Raw genomic sequence first — 17,439 nt, 5'->3', positions numbered from 1 at the left:
CGCCCCTTTATATTGGGTCACGCCCCTTTATATTGGGGCACGCCCCTTTCTATTGGGTCACGCCCATTTTTAGCTTAGATTGACTGGCCTAACGTGTGTGTGTGTGTGTGTGTGTTTCAGGATCGGTTCACACTAGGTTCTGTCCTGTTGGATTCTGACCTCCAGAGAGAAGTGACCTCTATCCTGTCAGCCTGTCAGGACACACACACACCTCTGGACTTCAGCCACGCACACACACACTGACACACTCACACACACTGACACACACACACACACTCACACACACACACACACACATTGACACACTCACACACACACACACACACACTGACACACACACACTCTCACACACACACACACCCCTCTGGACTTCAGCCACTCACACACACACACACAGGAGTGTATTTTGCGTTTCCAACTTTCTATATTTCCAGTCATGCTTTTTGTTTAGTTTTATACAACTTATCATTTTAACATCATCCTGTAAGTCGTTGATTTCATGATGTTGACATTCTTCATTAAAGATGTAGTTGAAAAGGTTTTTCGTCATTTTGTCTTCATTTTTATTGAACTGTATTCTTTTATATTCCTAACTTATATCCTCCACTTCTGCTGCTATCCTCAGGAATATCATGTCCTTGGCTGTGTCCTCAGCATCCATGAAGAGCAGGTCTTTGAAGCGGGGATCAAGTGCTGAGGCGATGTTGAGGAAGTCTTGGATGTAGTTGTAACGGGAATCAAAGTCTTGTCTGAATTTTTCTTTCATCTTGCCAATGACTTCTAGATCACTGAGTTTTGGCTCAAAATCCAACCGAAGTTTGGCCAGTAGTGGGGCAATGATGGAGAGAGTGGGGGTCTTTTCCTCACTCAGGAGCTTGGTTGACAATTCCAGGGGGGACATCAGTTTGACAATTTCTGGTATCAGTTTCATCTCAATTTACAATTTAGGCATTTAGCAGACGCTCTTAATCCAGAGCGATTTACATTAAGCAAGAACAAAAGCATGGGAATACATCACATAAAAACATTCATCATGAAACATGCGTAAGCTAAGAAAGTAACAGTGGAATATCTATATAATGAAACTTATACGTATAAACTATACATCTATACTACTATGCTATACATATGTACTATGGCGTGCTATGACTATATACAATGCAATTCTAGTGCTGTCTACATAACATGCTATAAGTCTGTTTTAAATGCTATCTAAGTCTACAGAAGTGCTATCTAGGGTAGAGTAAGTGCTATGGGCCATGATGGAGTCTGAAAAGGTGGGTTTTCAGACTACGGCGGAAGATTGGGAGTGATGCTGCAGTTCTGACTGCAATGGGAAGTGCATTTCTCATCCTCTGTGAGGCAAGGCAGGGGTTCTCCCCTTGGCTTGACTTTCCTTGACACCAGTGCTACAGCAGTCTGCTGTTCCCAATAACGCTCCAACATAGCAAGGGAACTATTCCACCTTGTGGAAACATCATGGATTAGCTTGTGTTGTGGCATGGCCAGAGTGTGCTGCTGATCATGGAGAGCATCAGATGCTTTGGTGCTTTTGTGAAAAAATGTTACCACCCTCCTTATTTTCACCAGGAGAGGTGACACCTCATCCACCTTGAATGCTTTTTGCGATGACAGATTGAGTGTGTGCGCTATGCATCGCACATGCGGCTTCATTTCTGCACCGGATCCAGCCAGTATCATATTTTTTGCATTATCCGTGACCAACCGCAGGCTTCTTGTCGCCAATCTTCCACTCGCGGCTAACATCACGCAGTAACTCTGCAAGATTTGCTCCCGTGTGTGCCTCGCGGAACACTCTGGTCTGGAGAACGAAGTTTTGCATTTCCCACTCCATGTTAATGTGGTGTGATATAGGAGTCAGTGGCGCAAGACGTCCAGCCATCCGTTGTAAGTGCAACTCTTTGGGCACTGGTCAGCGACACAACTATCTCACTTTGTTGTACAGATCGGGGATATGTTTGTCGGTGAAGACAGACCTGTCTGGTATTTGGTACCTGGGTTCCAATATGTTCATGAGCTGTCTGAAGCCCTCGTTTTCCACGACGCTGTAAGGCTGGATGTCTTTACATATGAAGTAGGCGATGGCCTTAGTTATAGCCAAAGCGCGGGCAGAGTTTGCTGCCAGAAGACCCCCATAATAAGATACGACACTTTTCTGACCAGATTTGCTGGAGCTTTGTTGATCCGAAGAGGAACTGGAGGGTTCGGGAGGAGGAGCGGCAGTAGGCTTATCGGTGATGCCATGTATTCTTTTCAGGTGTTGTTGCATGTTTGTCGTGCTGCCCGTGTACAGTTTTACAGCACGACATTGTTTGCAAATCACGTTTGTCTTGTCCAGCTTTCCGTCTTTCTTATAGAATCCAAAGTATTTCCAAACAAAAGATTTAAACGTTCCAGGTGCATTAAAAATCCCCTCTTCGCTGCTGCTCGCGCGGACCGCCTCCCCCATTTTAGTAGTTTAGTTTGTTGTGGAAGTAGAACTGTGCCTCACGGCTTCCGTCCGTGTTCAAAACAAACGCTAAAATATTGATGGTGCATTCAATGCACCTGGGAAACACAGGATAGGGTGAAATTTACCATGAAAAAACGATGCAACCACGGATTTTACCGACGCAAGCACTCCGCGAACGATGCATCGAGATTTCACCCGTCAATTTTACCGATACACAGTGAATGAACCGATTCACTCGCATCGCGCACGTCATAATCGATGTATCGATACGTATCGATTATTTTCCACATGCCTAGTGCATATCATTTTTGACCACAGGCTATAGCCCATATCGTACGGCATACTATAGCATGCCGTTTATCATAATTTTTGAGGATTTGCAAAAAAAACGATGGGTTATAGCCCATGTTTTTTTAAATTTTGAAAAAAAAAGTTATCATCGTTTCTCATCATTTTGGACCATGGGCTAGAGCCTATATCGTACGGCATACTATAGCGCGCCGTTTTTCATAATTTTTGATGATTTGACAAAAATGAAAAAAACGATGGGTTATAGCCCATGTTTTTTGAAATTTTGAAAAAAAAAGTTAGCCTCGTTTCTCATCATTTTGGACCATGGGCTATATCCTATATCGTACGGCATACTATAGCGCGCCGTTTTTCATCATTTTTGATGATTTGACAAAAATGAAAAAAACGATGGGTTATAGCCCATGTTTTTTGAAATTTTGAAAAAAAAAGTTAGCCTCGTTTTTCATCATTTTGGACCATGGGCTATAGCCTATATCGTACGGCATACTATAGCGCGCCGTTTTTCATCATTTTTGAAGATTTGAAAAAAATGACAAAATGACAAAAACGAAAGGTTATAGCCCATGTTTTTTGAAATTTTGAAAAAAAAAGTTAGCCTCGTTTCTCATCATTTTGGACCATGGGCTATAACCCATATCGTACGGCATTCTATAGCGCGCCGTTTTTCATCATTTTTAAAGATTTGAAAAAAATGACGAAATGACAAAAACGAAAGGTTATAGCCCATGTTTTTTGAAATTTTGAAAAAAAAAGTTAGCCTCGTTTCTCATCATTTTGGACCATGGGCTATAGCCCATATCGTACGGCATACTATAGCGCGCCGTTTTTCATCATTTTTGAAGATTTGAAAAAATGACGAAATGACAAAAACGAAAGGGTTATAGCCCATGTTTTTTGAAATTTTGAAAAAAAAAGTTAGCCTCGTTTCTCATCATTTTGGACCATGGGCTATAGCCCATATCGTACGGCATACTATAGCGCGCCGTTTTCATCATTTTTGAAGATTTGAAAAAAATGACGAAATGACAAAAACGAAAGGTTATAGCCCATGTTTTTTGAAATTTTGAAAAAAAACGTTAGCCTCGTTTCTCATCATTTTGGACCATGGGCTATAGCCCATATCGTACGGCATACTATAGCGCGCCGTTTTTCATCATTTTTGAAGATTTGAAAAAAATGACGAAATGACAAAAACGAAAGGTTATAGCCCATGTTTTTTGAAATTTTGAAAAAAAAAGTTAGCCTCGTTTCTCATCATTTTAGACCATGGGCTATAGCCCATATCGTACGGCATACTATAGCGCGCCGTTTTTCATCATTTTTGAAGATTTGAAAAAAATGACAAAATGACAAAAACGAAAGGTTATAGCCCATGTTTTTTGAAATTTTGAAAAAAAAGGTTAGCCTCGTTTCTCATCATTTTGGACCATGGGCTATAGCCCATATCGTACGGCATTCTATAGCGCGCCGTTTTTCATCATTTTTAAAGATTTGAAAAAAATGACGAAATGACAAAAACGAAAGGTTATAGCCCATGTTTTTTGAAATTTTGAAAAAAAGAGTTAGCCTCGTTTCTCATCATTTTGGACCATGGGCTATAGCCCATATCGTACGGCATACTATAGCGCGCCGTTTTTCATCATTTTTGAAGATTTGAAAAAATGACGAAATGACAAAAACGAAAGGTTATAGCCCATGTTTTTTGAAATTTTGAAAAAAAAAGTTAGCCTCGTTTCTCATCATTTTGGACCATGGGCTATAGCCCATATCGTACGGCATACTATAGCGCGCCGTTTTTCATCATTTTTGAAGATTTGAAAAAAATGACAAAATGACAAAAACGAAAGGTTATAGCCCATGTTTTTTGAAAATTTGAAAAAAAAAGTTAGCCTCGTTTCTCATCATTTTGGACCATGGGCTATAGCCCATATCGTACGGCATACTATAGCGCGCCGTTTTTCATCATTTTTGAAGATTTGAAAAAAATGACAAAATGACAAAAACGAAAGGTTATAGCCCATGTTTTTTGAAATTTTGAAAAAAAAAGTTAGCCTCGTTTCTCATCATTTTGGACCATGGGCTATAGCCCATATCGTACGGCATACTATAGCGCGCCGTTTTTCATCATTTTTGAAGATTTGAAAAAAATGACGAAATGACAAAAACGAAAGGTTATAGCCCATGTTTTTTGAAATTTTGAAAAAAAAAGTTAGCCTCGTTTCTCATCATTTTGGACCATGGGCTATAGCCCATATCGTACGGCATACTATAGCGCGCCGTTTTTCATCATTTTTGAAGATTTGAAAAAAATGACGAAATGACAAAAACTAAAGGTTATAGCCCATGTTTTTTGAAATTTTGAAAAAAAAAGTTAGCCTCGTTTCTCATCATTTTGGACCATGGGCTATAGCCCATATCGTACGGCATACTATAGCGCGCCGTTTTTCATCATTTTTGAAGATTTGAAAAAAATGACAAAAACGAAAGGTTATAGCCCATGTTTTTTGAAATTTTGAAAAAAAAAGTTAGCCTCGTTTCTCATTATTTTGGACCATGGGCTATAGCCCATATCGTACGGCATTCTATAGCGCGCCGTTTTTCATCATTTTTAAAGATTTGAAAAAAATACGAAATGACAAAAACGAAAGGTTATAGCCCATGTTTTTTGAAATTTTGAAAAAAAAAGTTAGCCTCGTTTCTCATCATTTTGGACCATGGGCTATAGCCCATATCGTACGGCATACTATAGCGCGCCGTTTTTCATCATTTTTGAAGATTTGAAAAAAATGACAAAATGACAAAAACGAAAGGTTATAGCCCATGTTTTTTGAAATTTTGAAAAAAAAAGTTAGCCTCGTTTCTCATCATTTTGGACCATGGGCTATAGCCCATATCGTACGGCATTCTATAGCGCGCCGTTTTTCATCATTTTTAAAGATTTGAAAAAAATGACGAAATGACAAAAACGAAAGGTTATAGCCCATGTTTTTTGAAATTTTGAAAAAAAAAGTTAGCCTCGTTTCTCATCATTTTGGACCATGGGCTATAGCCCATATCGTACGGCATTCTATAGCGCGCCGTTTTTCATCATTTTTAAAGATTTGAAAAAATTACGAAATGACAAAAACGAAAGGTTATAGCCCATGTTTTTTGAAATTTTGAAAAAAAAAGTTAGCCTCGTTTCTCATCATTTTGGACCATGGGCTATAGCCCATATCGTACGGCATACTATAGCGCGCCGTTTTCATCATTTTTGAAGATTTGAAAAAAATGACGAAATGACAAAAACGAAAGGTTATAGCCCATGTTTTTTGAAATTTTGAAAAAAAAAGTTAGCCTCGTTTCTCATCATTTTGGACCATGGGCTATAGCCCATATCGTACGGCATACTATAGCGCGCCGTTTTTCATCATTTTTGAAGATTTGAAAAAAATGACGAAATGACAAAAACGAAAGGTTATAGCCCATGTTTTTTTAAATTTAAAAAAAAAAAGTTAGCCTCGTTTCTCATCATTTTAGACCATGGGCTATAGCCCATATCGTACGGCATACTATAGCGCGCCGTTTTTCATCATTTTTGAAGATTTGAAAAAAATGACGAAATAACAAAAACGAAAGGTTATAGCCCATGTTTTTTGAAATTTTGAAAAAAAAAGATAGCCTCGTTTCTCATCATTTTGGACCATGGGCTATAGCCCATATCGTACGGCATTCTATAGCGCGCCGTTTTTCATCATTTTTAAAGATTTGAAAAAAATGACAAAATGACAAAAACGAAAGGTTATAGCCCATGTTTTTTGAAATTTTGAAAAAAAAAGTTAGCCTCGTTTCTCATCATTTTGGACCATGGGCTATAGCCCATATCGTACGGCATTCTATAGCGCGCCGTTTTTCATCATTTTTAAAGATTTGAAAAAATTACGAAATGACAAAAACGAAAGGTTATAGCCCATGTTTTTTGAAATTTTGAAAAAAAAAGTTAGCCTCGTTTCTCATCATTTTGGACCATGGGCTATAGCCCATATCGTACGGCATACTATAGCGCGCCGTTTTCATCATTTTTGAAGATTTGAAAATAATGACGAAATGACAAAAACGAAAGGTTATAGCCCATGTTTTTTGAAATTTTGAAAAAAAAGGTTAGCCTCGTTTCTCATCATTTTGGACCATGGGCTATAGCCCATATCGTACGGCATACTATAGCGCGCCGTTTTTCATCATTTTTGAAGATTTGAAAAAAATGACGAAATGACAAAAACGAAAGGTTATAGCCCATGTTTTTTGAAATTAAAAAAAAAAAAGTTAGCCTCGTTTCTCATCATTTTAGACCATGGGCTATAGCCCATATCGTACGGCATACTATAGCGCGCCGTTTTTCATCATTTTTGAAGATTTGAAAAAAATGACGAAATAACAAAAACGAAAGGTTATAGCCCATGTTTTTTGAAATTTTGAAAAAAAAAGTTAGCCTCGTTTCTCATCATTTTGGACCATGGGCTATAGCCCATATCGTACGGCATACTATAGCGCGCCGTTTTTCATCATTTTTGAAGATTTGAAAAAAATGACAAAATGACAAAAACGAAAGGTTATAGCCCATGTTTTTTGAAATTTTGAAAAAAAAAGTTAGCCTCGTTTCTCATCATTTTGGACAATGGGCTATAGCCCATATCGTACGGCATTCTATAGCGCGCCGTTTTTCATCATTTTTAAAGATTTAAAAAAAATTAAGAAATGACAAAAACGAAAGGTTATAGCCCATGTTTTTTGAAATTTTGAAAAAAAAGGTTAGCCTCGTTTCTCATCATTTTGGACAATGGGCTATAGCCCATATCGTACGGCATTCTATAGCGCGCCGTTTTTCATCATTTTTAAAGATTTAAAAAAAATTAAGAAATGACAAAAACGAAAGGTTATAGCCCATGTTTTTTGAAATTTTGAAAAAAAAAGTTAGCCTCGTTTCTCATCATTTTGGACCATGGGCTATAGCCCATATCGTACGGCATTCTATAGCGCGCCGTTTTTCATCATTTTTAAAGATTTGAAAAAATTACGAAATGACAAAAACGAAAGGTTATAGCCCATGTTTTTTGAAATTTTGAAAAAAAAAGTTAGCCTCGTTTCTCATCATTTTGGACCATGGGCTATAGCCCATATCGTACGGCATACTATAGCGCGCCGTTTTCATCATTTTTGAAGATTTGAAAAAAATGACGAAATGACAAAAACGAAAGGTTATCGCCCATGTTTTTTTAAATTTTGAAAAAAAAAGTTAGCCTCGTTTCTCATCATTTTGGACCATGGGCTATAGCCCATATCGTACGGCATACTATAGCGCGCCGTTTTTCATCATTTTTGAAGATTTGAAAAAAATGACGAAATGACAAAAACGAAAGGTTATAGCCCATGTTTTTTGAAATTTAAAAAAAAAAAGTTAGCCTCGTTTCTCATCATTTTAGACCATGGGCTATAGCCCATATCGTACGGCATACTATAGCGCGCCGTTTTTCATCATTTTTGAAGATTTGAAAAAAATGACGAAATAACAAAAACGAAAGGTTATAGCCCATGTTTTTTGAAATTTTGAAAAAAAAAGTTAGCCTCGTTTCTCATCATTTTGGACCATGGGCTATAGCCCATATCGTACGGCATTCTATAGCGCGCCGTTTTTCATCATTTTTAAAGATTTGAAAAAAATGACGAAATGACAAAAACGAAAGGTTATAGCCCATGTTTTTTTAAATTTTGAAAAAAAAAGTTAGCCTCGTTTCTCATCATTTTGGACCATGGGCTATAGCCCATATCGTACGGCATTCTATAGCGCGCCGTTTTTCATCATTTTTAAAGATTTGAAAAAATTACGAAATGACAAAAACGAAAGGTTATAGCCCATGTTTTTTGAAATTTTGAAAAAAAAAGTTAGCCTCGTTTCTCATCATTTTGGACCATGGGCTATAGCCCATATCGTACGGCATACTATAGCGCGCCGTTTTCATCATTTTTGAAGATTTGAAAAAAATGACGAAATGACAAAAACGAAAGGTTATAGCCCATGTTTTTTGAAATTTTGAAAAAAAAAGTTAGCCTCGTTTCTCATCATTTTGGACCATGGGCTATAGCCCATATCGTACGGCATACTATAGCGCGCCGTTTTTCATCATTTTTGAAGATTTGAAAAAAATGACGAAATGACAAAAACGAAAGGTTATAGCCCATGTTTTTTTAAATTAAAAAAAAAAAAGTTAGCCTCGTTTCTCATCATTTTAGACCATGGGCTATAGCCCATATCGTACGGCATACTATAGCGCGCCGTTTTTCATCATTTTTGAAGATTTGAAAAAAATGACGAAATAACAAAAACGAAAGGTTATAGCCCATGTTTTTTGAAATTTTGAAAAAAAAAGTTAGCCTCGTTTCTCATCATTTTGGACAATGGGCTATAGCCCATATCGTACGGCATTCTATAGCGCGCCGTTTTTCATCATTTTTAAAGATTTAAAAAAAAATTAAGAAATGACAAAAACGAAAGGTTATAGCCCATGTTTTTTGAAATTTAGAAAAAAAAAGTTAGCCTCGTTTCTCATCATTTTGGACCATGGGCTATAGCCCATATCGTACGGCATACTATAGCGCGCCGTTTTTCATCATTTTTGAAGATTTGAAAAAATGACAAAATGACAAAAACGAAAGGTTATAGCCCATGTTTTTTGAAATTTTGAAAAAAAAAGTTAGCCTCGTTTCTCATCATTTTGGACCATGGGCTATAGCCCATATCGTACGGCATACTATAGCGCGCCGTTTTTCATCATTTTTGAAGATTTGAAAAAAATGACGAAATGACAAAAACGATGGGTTATAGCCCATGTTTTTTGAAATTTTGGAAAAAAAAGTTAGCCTCGTTTCTCATCATTTTGGACCATGGGCTATAGCCCATATCGTACGGCATACTATAGCGCGCCGTTTTTCATCATTTTTGAAGATTTGAAAAAAATGACGAAATGACAAAAACGATGGGTTATAGCCCATGTTTTTTGAAATTTTGAAAAAAAAAGTTAGCCTCGTTTCTCATCATTTTGGACCATGGGCTATAGCCCATATCGTACGGCATACTATAGCGCGCCGTTTTTCATCATTTTTGAAGATTTGAAAAAAATGACAAAATGACAAAAACGAAAGGTTATAGCCCATGTTTTTTGAAATTTTGAAAAAAAAAGTTAGCCTCGTTTCTCATCATTTTGGACCATGGGCTATAGCCCATATCGTACGGCATACTATAGCGCGCCGTTTTTCATCATTTTTGAAGATTTGAAAAAAATGACGAAATGACAAAAACGAAAGGTTATAGCCCATGTTTTTTGAAATTTTGAAAAAAAAAGTTAGCCTTGTTTCTCATCATTTTGGACCATGGGCTATAGCCCATATCGTACGGCATATTATAGCGCGCCGTTTTTCATCATTTTTGAAGATTTGAAAAAAATGACAAAATGACAAAAACGAAAGGTTATAGCCCATGTTTTTGAAATTTTGAAAAAAAAAGTTAGCCTCGTTTCTCATCATTTTGGACCATGGGCTATAGCCCATATCGTACGGCATACTATAGCGCGCCGTTTTTCATCATTTTTGAAGATTTGAAAAAATGACGAAATGACAAAAACGAAAGGTTATAGCCCATGTTTTTTGAAATTTTGAAAAAAAAAGTTAGCCTCGTTTCTCATCATTTTGGACCATGGGCTATAGCCCATATCGTACGGCATACTATAGCGCGCCGTTTTTCATCATTTTTGAAGATTTAAAAAAAATGACAAAATGACAAAAACGAAAGGTTATAGCCCATGTTTTTTGAAATTTTGAAAAAAAAAGTTAGCCTCGTTTCTCATCATTTTGGACCATGGGCTATAGCCCATATCGTACGGCATACTATAGCGCGCCGTTTTTCATCATTTTTGAAGATTTGAAAAAAATGACAAAATGACAAAAACGAAAGGTTATAGCCCATGTTTTTTGAAATTTTGAAAAAAAAAGTTAGCCTCGTTTCTCATCATTTTGGACCATGGGCTATAGCCCATATCGTACGGCATACTATAGCGCGCCGTTTTTCATCATTTTTGAAGATTTGAAAAGAAATGACGAAATGACAAAAACGAAAGGTTATAGCCCATGTTTTTTGAAATTTTGAAAAAAAAAGTTAGCCTCGTTTCTCATCATTTTGGACCATGGGCTATAGCCCATATCGTACGGCATACTATAGCGCGCCGTTTTTCATCATTTTTGAAGATTTGAAAAAAATGACGAAATGACAAAAACGAAAGGTTATAGCCCATGTTTTTTGAAATTTTGAAAAAAAAAGTTAGCCTCGTTTCTCATCATTTTGGACCATGGGCTATAGCCCATATCGTACGGCATACTATAGCGCGCCGTTTTTCATCATTTTTGAAGATTTGAAAAAAATGACAAAATGACAAAAACGAAAGGTTATAGCCCATGTTTTTTGAAATTTTGAAAAAAAAAGTTAGCCTCGTTTCTCATTATTTTGGACCATGGGCTATAGCCCATATCGTACGGCATTCTATAGCGCGCCGTTTTTCATCATTTTTAAAGATTTGAAAAAAATACGAAATGACAAAAACGAAAGGTTATAGCCCATGTTTTTTTAAATTTTGAAAAAAAAAGTTAGCCTCGTTTCTCATCATTTTGGACCATGGGCTATAGCCCATATCGTACGGCATACTATAGCGCGCCGTTTTTCATCATTTTTGAAGATTTGAAAAAAATGACAAAATGACAAAAACGAAAGGTTATAGCCCATGTTTTTTGAAATTTTGAAAAAAAAAGTTAGCCTCGTTTCTCATCATTTTGGACCATGGGCTATAGCCCATATCGTACGGCATTCTATAGCGCGCCGTTTTTCATCATTTTTAAAGATTTGAAAAAAATGACGAAATGACAAAAACGAAAGGTTATAGCCCATGTTTTTTGATATTTTGAAAAAAAAAGTTAGCCTCGTTTCTCATCATTTTGGACCATGGGCTATAGCCCATATCGTACGGCATTCTATAGCGCGCCGTTTTTCATCATTTTTAAAGATTTGAAAAAATTACGAAATGACAAAAACGAAAGGTTATAGCCCATGTTTTTTGAAATTTTGAAAAAAAAAGTTAGCCTCGTTTCTCATCATTTTGGACCATGGGCTATAGCCCATATCGTACGGCATACTATAGCGCGCCGTTTTCATCATTTTTGAAGATTTGAAAAAAATGACGAAATGACAAAAACGAAAGGTTATAGCCCATGTTTTTTGAAATTTTGAAAAAAAAAGTTAGCCTCGTTTCTCATCATTTTGGACCATGGGCTATAGCCCATATCGTACGGCATACTATAGCGCGCCGTTTTTCATCATTTTTGAAGATTTGAAAAAAATGACGAAATGACAAAAACGAAAGGTTATAGCCCATGTTTTTTGAAATTTTGAAAAAAAAAGTTAGCCTCGTTTCTCATCATTTTAGACCATGGGCTATAGCCCATATCGTACGGCATACTATAGCGCGCCGTTTTTCATCATTTTTGAAGATTTGAAAAAAATGACGAAATAACAAAAACGAAAGGTTATAGCCCATGTTTTTTGAAATTTTGAAAAAAAAAGTTAGCCTCGTTTCTCATCATTTTGGACCATGGGCTATAGCCCATATCGTACGGCATACTATAGCGCGCCGTTTTTCATCATTTTTGAAGATTTGAAAAAAATGACAAAATGACAAAAACGAAAGGTTATAGCCCATGTTTTTTGAAATTTTGAAAAAAAAAGTTAGCCTCGTTTCTCATCATTTTGGACAATGGGCTATAGCCCATATCGTACGGCATTCTATAGCGCGCCGTTTTTCATCATTTTTAAAGATTTTAAAAAAATTAAGAAATGACAAAAACGAAAGGTTATAGCCCATGTTTTTTGAAATTTTGAAAAAAAAAGTTAGCCTCGTTTCTCATCATTTTGGACCATGGGCTATAGCCCATATCGTACGGCATACTATAGCGCGCCGTTTTTCATCATTTTTGAAGATTTGAAAAAATGACAAAATGACAAAAACGAAAGGTTATAGCCCATGTTTTTTGAAATTTTGAAAAAAAAAGTTAGCCTCGTTTCTCATCATTTTGGACCATGGGCTATAGCCCATATCGTACGGCATACTATAGCGCGCCGTTTTTCATCATTTTTGAAGATTTGAAAAAAATGACGAAATGACAAAAACGATGGGTTATAGCCCATGTTTTTTGAAATTTTGAAAAAAAAAGTTAGCCTCGTTTCTCATCATTTTGGACCATGGGCTATAGCCCATATCGTACGGCATACTATAGCGCGCCGTTTTTCATCATTTTTGAAGATTTGAAAAAAATGACGAAATGACAAAAACGAAAGGTTATAGCCCATGTTTTTTGAAATTTTGAAAAAAAAAGTTAGCCTTGTTTCTCATCATTTTGGACCATGGGCTATAGCCCATATCGTACGGCATACTATAGCGCGCCGTTTTTCATCATTTTTGAAGATTTGAAAAAAATGACAAAATGACAAAAACGAAAGGTTATAGCCCATGTTTTTGAAATTTTGAAAAAAAAAGTTAGCCTCGTTTCTCATCATTTTGGACCATGGGCTATAGCCCATATCGTACGGCATACTATAGCGCGCCGTTTTTCATCATTTTTGAAGATTTGAAAAAAATGACGAAACGACAAAAACGAAAGGTTATAGCCCATGTTTTTTGAAATTTTGAAAAAAAAAGTTAGCCTCGTTTCTCATCATTTTGGACCATGGGCTATAGCCCATATCGTACGGCATACTATAGCGCGCCGTTTTTCATCATTTTTGAAGATTTGAAAAAATGACAAAATGACAAAAACGAAAGGTTATAGCCCATGTTTTTTGAAATTTTGAAAAAAAAAGTTAGCCTCGTTTCTCATCATTTTGGACCATGGGCTATAGCCCATATCGTACGGCATACTATAGCGCGCCGTTTTTCATCATTTTTGAAGATTTGAAAAAAATGACGAAATGACAAAAACGAAAGGTTATAGCCCATGTTTTTTGAAATTTTGAAAAAAAAAGTTAGCCTCGTTTCTCATCATTTTGGACCATGGGCTATAGCCCATATCGTACGGCATACTATAGCGCGCCGTTTTTCATCATTTTTGAAGATTTGAAAAAAATGACGAAATGACAAAAACGAAAGGTTATAGCCCATGTTTTTTGAAATTTTGAAAAAAAAAGTTAGCCTCGTTTCTCATCATTTTGGACCATGGGCTATAGCCCATATCGTACGGCATACTATAGCGCGCCGTTTTTCATCATTTTTGAAGATTTGAAAAAAATGACAAAATGACAAAAACGAAAGGTTATAGCCCATGTTTTTGAAATTTTGAAAAAAGAAGTTAGCCTCGTTTCTCATCATTTTGGACCATGGGCTATAGCCCATATCGTACGGCATACTATAGCGCGCCGTTTTTCATCATTTTTGAAGATTTGAAAAAAATGACGAAATGACAAAAACGAAAGGTTATAGCCCATGTTTTTTGAAATTTTGAAAAAAAAAGTTAGCCTCGTTTCTCATCATTTTGGACCATGGGCTATAGCCCATATCGTACGGCATACTATAGCGCGCCGTTTTTCATCATTTTTGAAGATTTGAAAAAATGACGAAATGACAAAAACGAAAGGTTATAGCCCATGTTTTTTGAAATTTTGAAAAAAAAAGTTAGCCTCGTTTCTCATCATTTTGGACCATGGGCTATAGCCCATATCGTACGGCATACTATAGCGCTGCGTTTTTCATCATTTTTGAAGATTTGAAAAAAATGACAAAATGACAAAAACGAAAGGTTATAGCCCATGTTTTTTGAAATTTTGAAAAAAAAAGTTAGCCTCGTTTCTCATCATTTTGGACCATGGGCTATAGCCCATATCGTACGGCATACTATAGCGCGCCGTTTTTCATCATTTTTGAAGATTTGGAAAAAATGACAAAATGACAAAAACGAAAGGTTATAGCCCATGTTTTTTGAAATTTTGAAAAAAAAAGTTAGCCTCGTTTCTCATCATTTTGGACCATGGGCTAATGGGCTATAGCCCATATCGTACGGCATACTATAGCGCGCTGTTTTTCATCATTTTTGAAGATTTGAAAAAAATGACGAAATGACAAAAACGAAAGGTTATAGCCCATGTTTTTTGAAATTTTGAAAAAAAAAGTTAGCCTCGTTTCTCATCATTTTGGACCATGGGCTATAGCCCATATCGTACGGCATACTATAGCGCGCCGTTTTTCATCATTTTTAAAGATTTGAAAAAAATTACGAAATGACAAAAACGATGGGTTATAGCCCATGTTTTTTGAAATTTTGAAAAAAAAAGTTAGCCTCGTTTCTCATCATTTTGGACCATGGGCTATAGCCCATATCGTACGGCATACTATAGCGCGCCGTTTTTCATCATTTTTGAAGATTTGAAAAAAATGACGAAATGACAAAAACGAAAGGTTATAGCCCATGTTTTTTGAAATTTTGAAAAAAAAAGTTAGCCTCGTTTCTCATCATTTTGGACCATGGGATATAGCCCATATCGTACGGCATACTATAGCGCGCCGTTTTTCATCATTTTTGAAGATTTGAAAAAATGACGAAATGACAAAAACGAAAGGTTATAGCCCATGTTTTTTGAAATTTTGAAAAAAAAAGTTAGCCTCGTTTCTCATCATTTTGGACCATGGGCTATAGCCCATATCGTACGGCATACTATAGCGCGGCGTTTTTCATCATTTTTGAAGATTTGAAAAAAATGACAAAATGACAAAAACGAAAGGTTATAGCCCATGTTTTTTGAAATTTTGAAAAAAAAAAGTTAGCCTCGTTTCTCATCATTTTGGACCATGGGCTATAGCCCATATCGTACGGCATACTATAGCGCGCCGTTTTTCATCATTTTTGAAGATTTGAAAAAAATGACGAAATGACAAAAACGAAAGGTTATAGCCCATGTTTTTTGAAATTTTGAAAAAAAAAAGTTAGCAGGGCTCGAAATAGCGACCATTTTGGTCGCAAATGCGCCTGAATTTTAATCTGTGCGATCTCAAAATATAACTGGGCGCACCAGTGCTACTGCATATAATTACTGTAGTGCGACCAAAACGATCGCGACCGAAAGTGTCGCGGGCCGGTTCCCTCCCGCGAGATGATTTAAACTTGTAGAGCATAAAGATCTGAGCATGTAAAAAAAAAAGTAAGTTCCTAGTCCATTCCTGTCCAGAGTTATGATTGTTTAAAGAAATATCTCCTTGGCTTCTTCTACTTCCTCTAACCTCCCGTCAGTCCGTGGACTGACTGGGTGATCAACATCAGCTGGACCTGAGGTCCTCAGCTGTGAGAGACAACAAAAGGGCTCAATTGAATGGAATGTGTGGAGTCACACACACACATTTATGATGACGTTATGAAAATAACTTCTCATAAATATATACATTAGGCCTATATATATATATATATATATATATATATATTTTTTTTTTTACTTCAATCAAAAAGCAGGCCTACATAAAACAAAGGGTTTTGTAGCCATTTACAAATTCAGAAATTATAGCAGAGACAGTATTTAGAATTTAATTATATTTTCAACTGGTTTATTGCCACAAAAATAGCATCTCATACCAACTGGCTTGTAGGCCAGTGGTTCCCAAAGTGGGGTCCGGGGATCCCTAGGGGTCCTCGGTTAAATGATAGTTAGGAACCAAATGGACCCTTATGGGTCTGAAACTCTGAGAGTGTACTACATACTATGGGTAAACCAATTTCACTGTACATTTGTACACTCAGTTAAATTAACTTTGATTTTATGGGTCCCAGAGATAGAAATGGGGAACGGTAGCCTAATTCAGGTCAAACTGGGGGTCCTTGAAATGTAAATAACTGAAAATCACTGCTAGAGCCGTAAAAATCTTCTCATATGGGGGTCCCTGGAATATATTTTCAAATGGGGGTCCGTGGGCTAATGAGTGTCAATTTGAGGGTGCTTGACATGAAAAATGTTGGGAACCACTGCTGTAGGCTACAAGTGTAATAATAATGAATGTAAAAAATCGATTACATATTGGTGCTCGTAAAATTTTGGTGGGTGCTCCTAATTTTTTTCTGGTGCTCCTTCATTCTGAATTTGGGAGCACCAGTGCTACCAAGTAAAAAAGTTAATTTCGAGCCCTGGTTAGCCTCGTTTCTCATCATTTTAGACCATGGGCTATAGCCCATATCGTACGGCATACTATAGCGCGCCGTTTTTCATCATTTTTGAAGATTTGAAAAAAAATGACGAAATAACAAAAACGAAAGGTTATAGCCCATGTTTTTTGAAATTTTGAAAAAAAAAGTTAGCCTCGTTTCTCATCATTTTGGACCATGGGCTATAGCCCATATCGTACGGCATACTATAGCGCGCCGTTTTTCATCATTTTTGAAGATTTGAAAAAATGACAAAATGACAAAAACGAAAGGTTATAGCCCATGTTTTTTGAAATTTTGAAAAAAAAAGTTAGCCTCGTTTCTCATCATTTTGGACAATGGGCTATAGCCCATATCGTACGGCATTCTATAGCGCGCCGTTTTTCATAATTTTTAAAGATTTG

At 36.6% G+C, this 17,439-nt stretch overlaps 1 protein-coding gene across 1 annotated transcript in view; it reads left to right on the top strand.

Annotated features, from left to right (window-relative positions):
• The window catches only part of noc3l (NOC3-like DNA replication regulator), a 33,374-nt gene extending 32,933 nt beyond the window's left edge, over positions 1-441 (top strand). The window contains exon 21 of the mRNA XM_080789030.1: positions 121-441. Within this exon, the coding sequence (XP_080645156.1) occupies positions 121-243 (123 nt within the window). The 3' untranslated portion in view covers positions 244-441. The remainder of the gene's footprint in view (positions 1-120) is intronic.
• Positions 442-17,439: the final 16,998 nt, after the last annotated feature.

Source organism: Protomyctophum bolini, assembly GCF_963924005.1.
Source record: "Protomyctophum bolini genome assembly, chromosome: 18".
Classification (NCBI taxonomy): domain Eukaryota; kingdom Metazoa; phylum Chordata; class Actinopteri; order Myctophiformes; family Myctophidae; genus Protomyctophum; species Protomyctophum bolini.
Note: the sequence above shows the minus strand (reverse complement) of the source record. Positions and strands in the feature narration are given on the sequence as shown.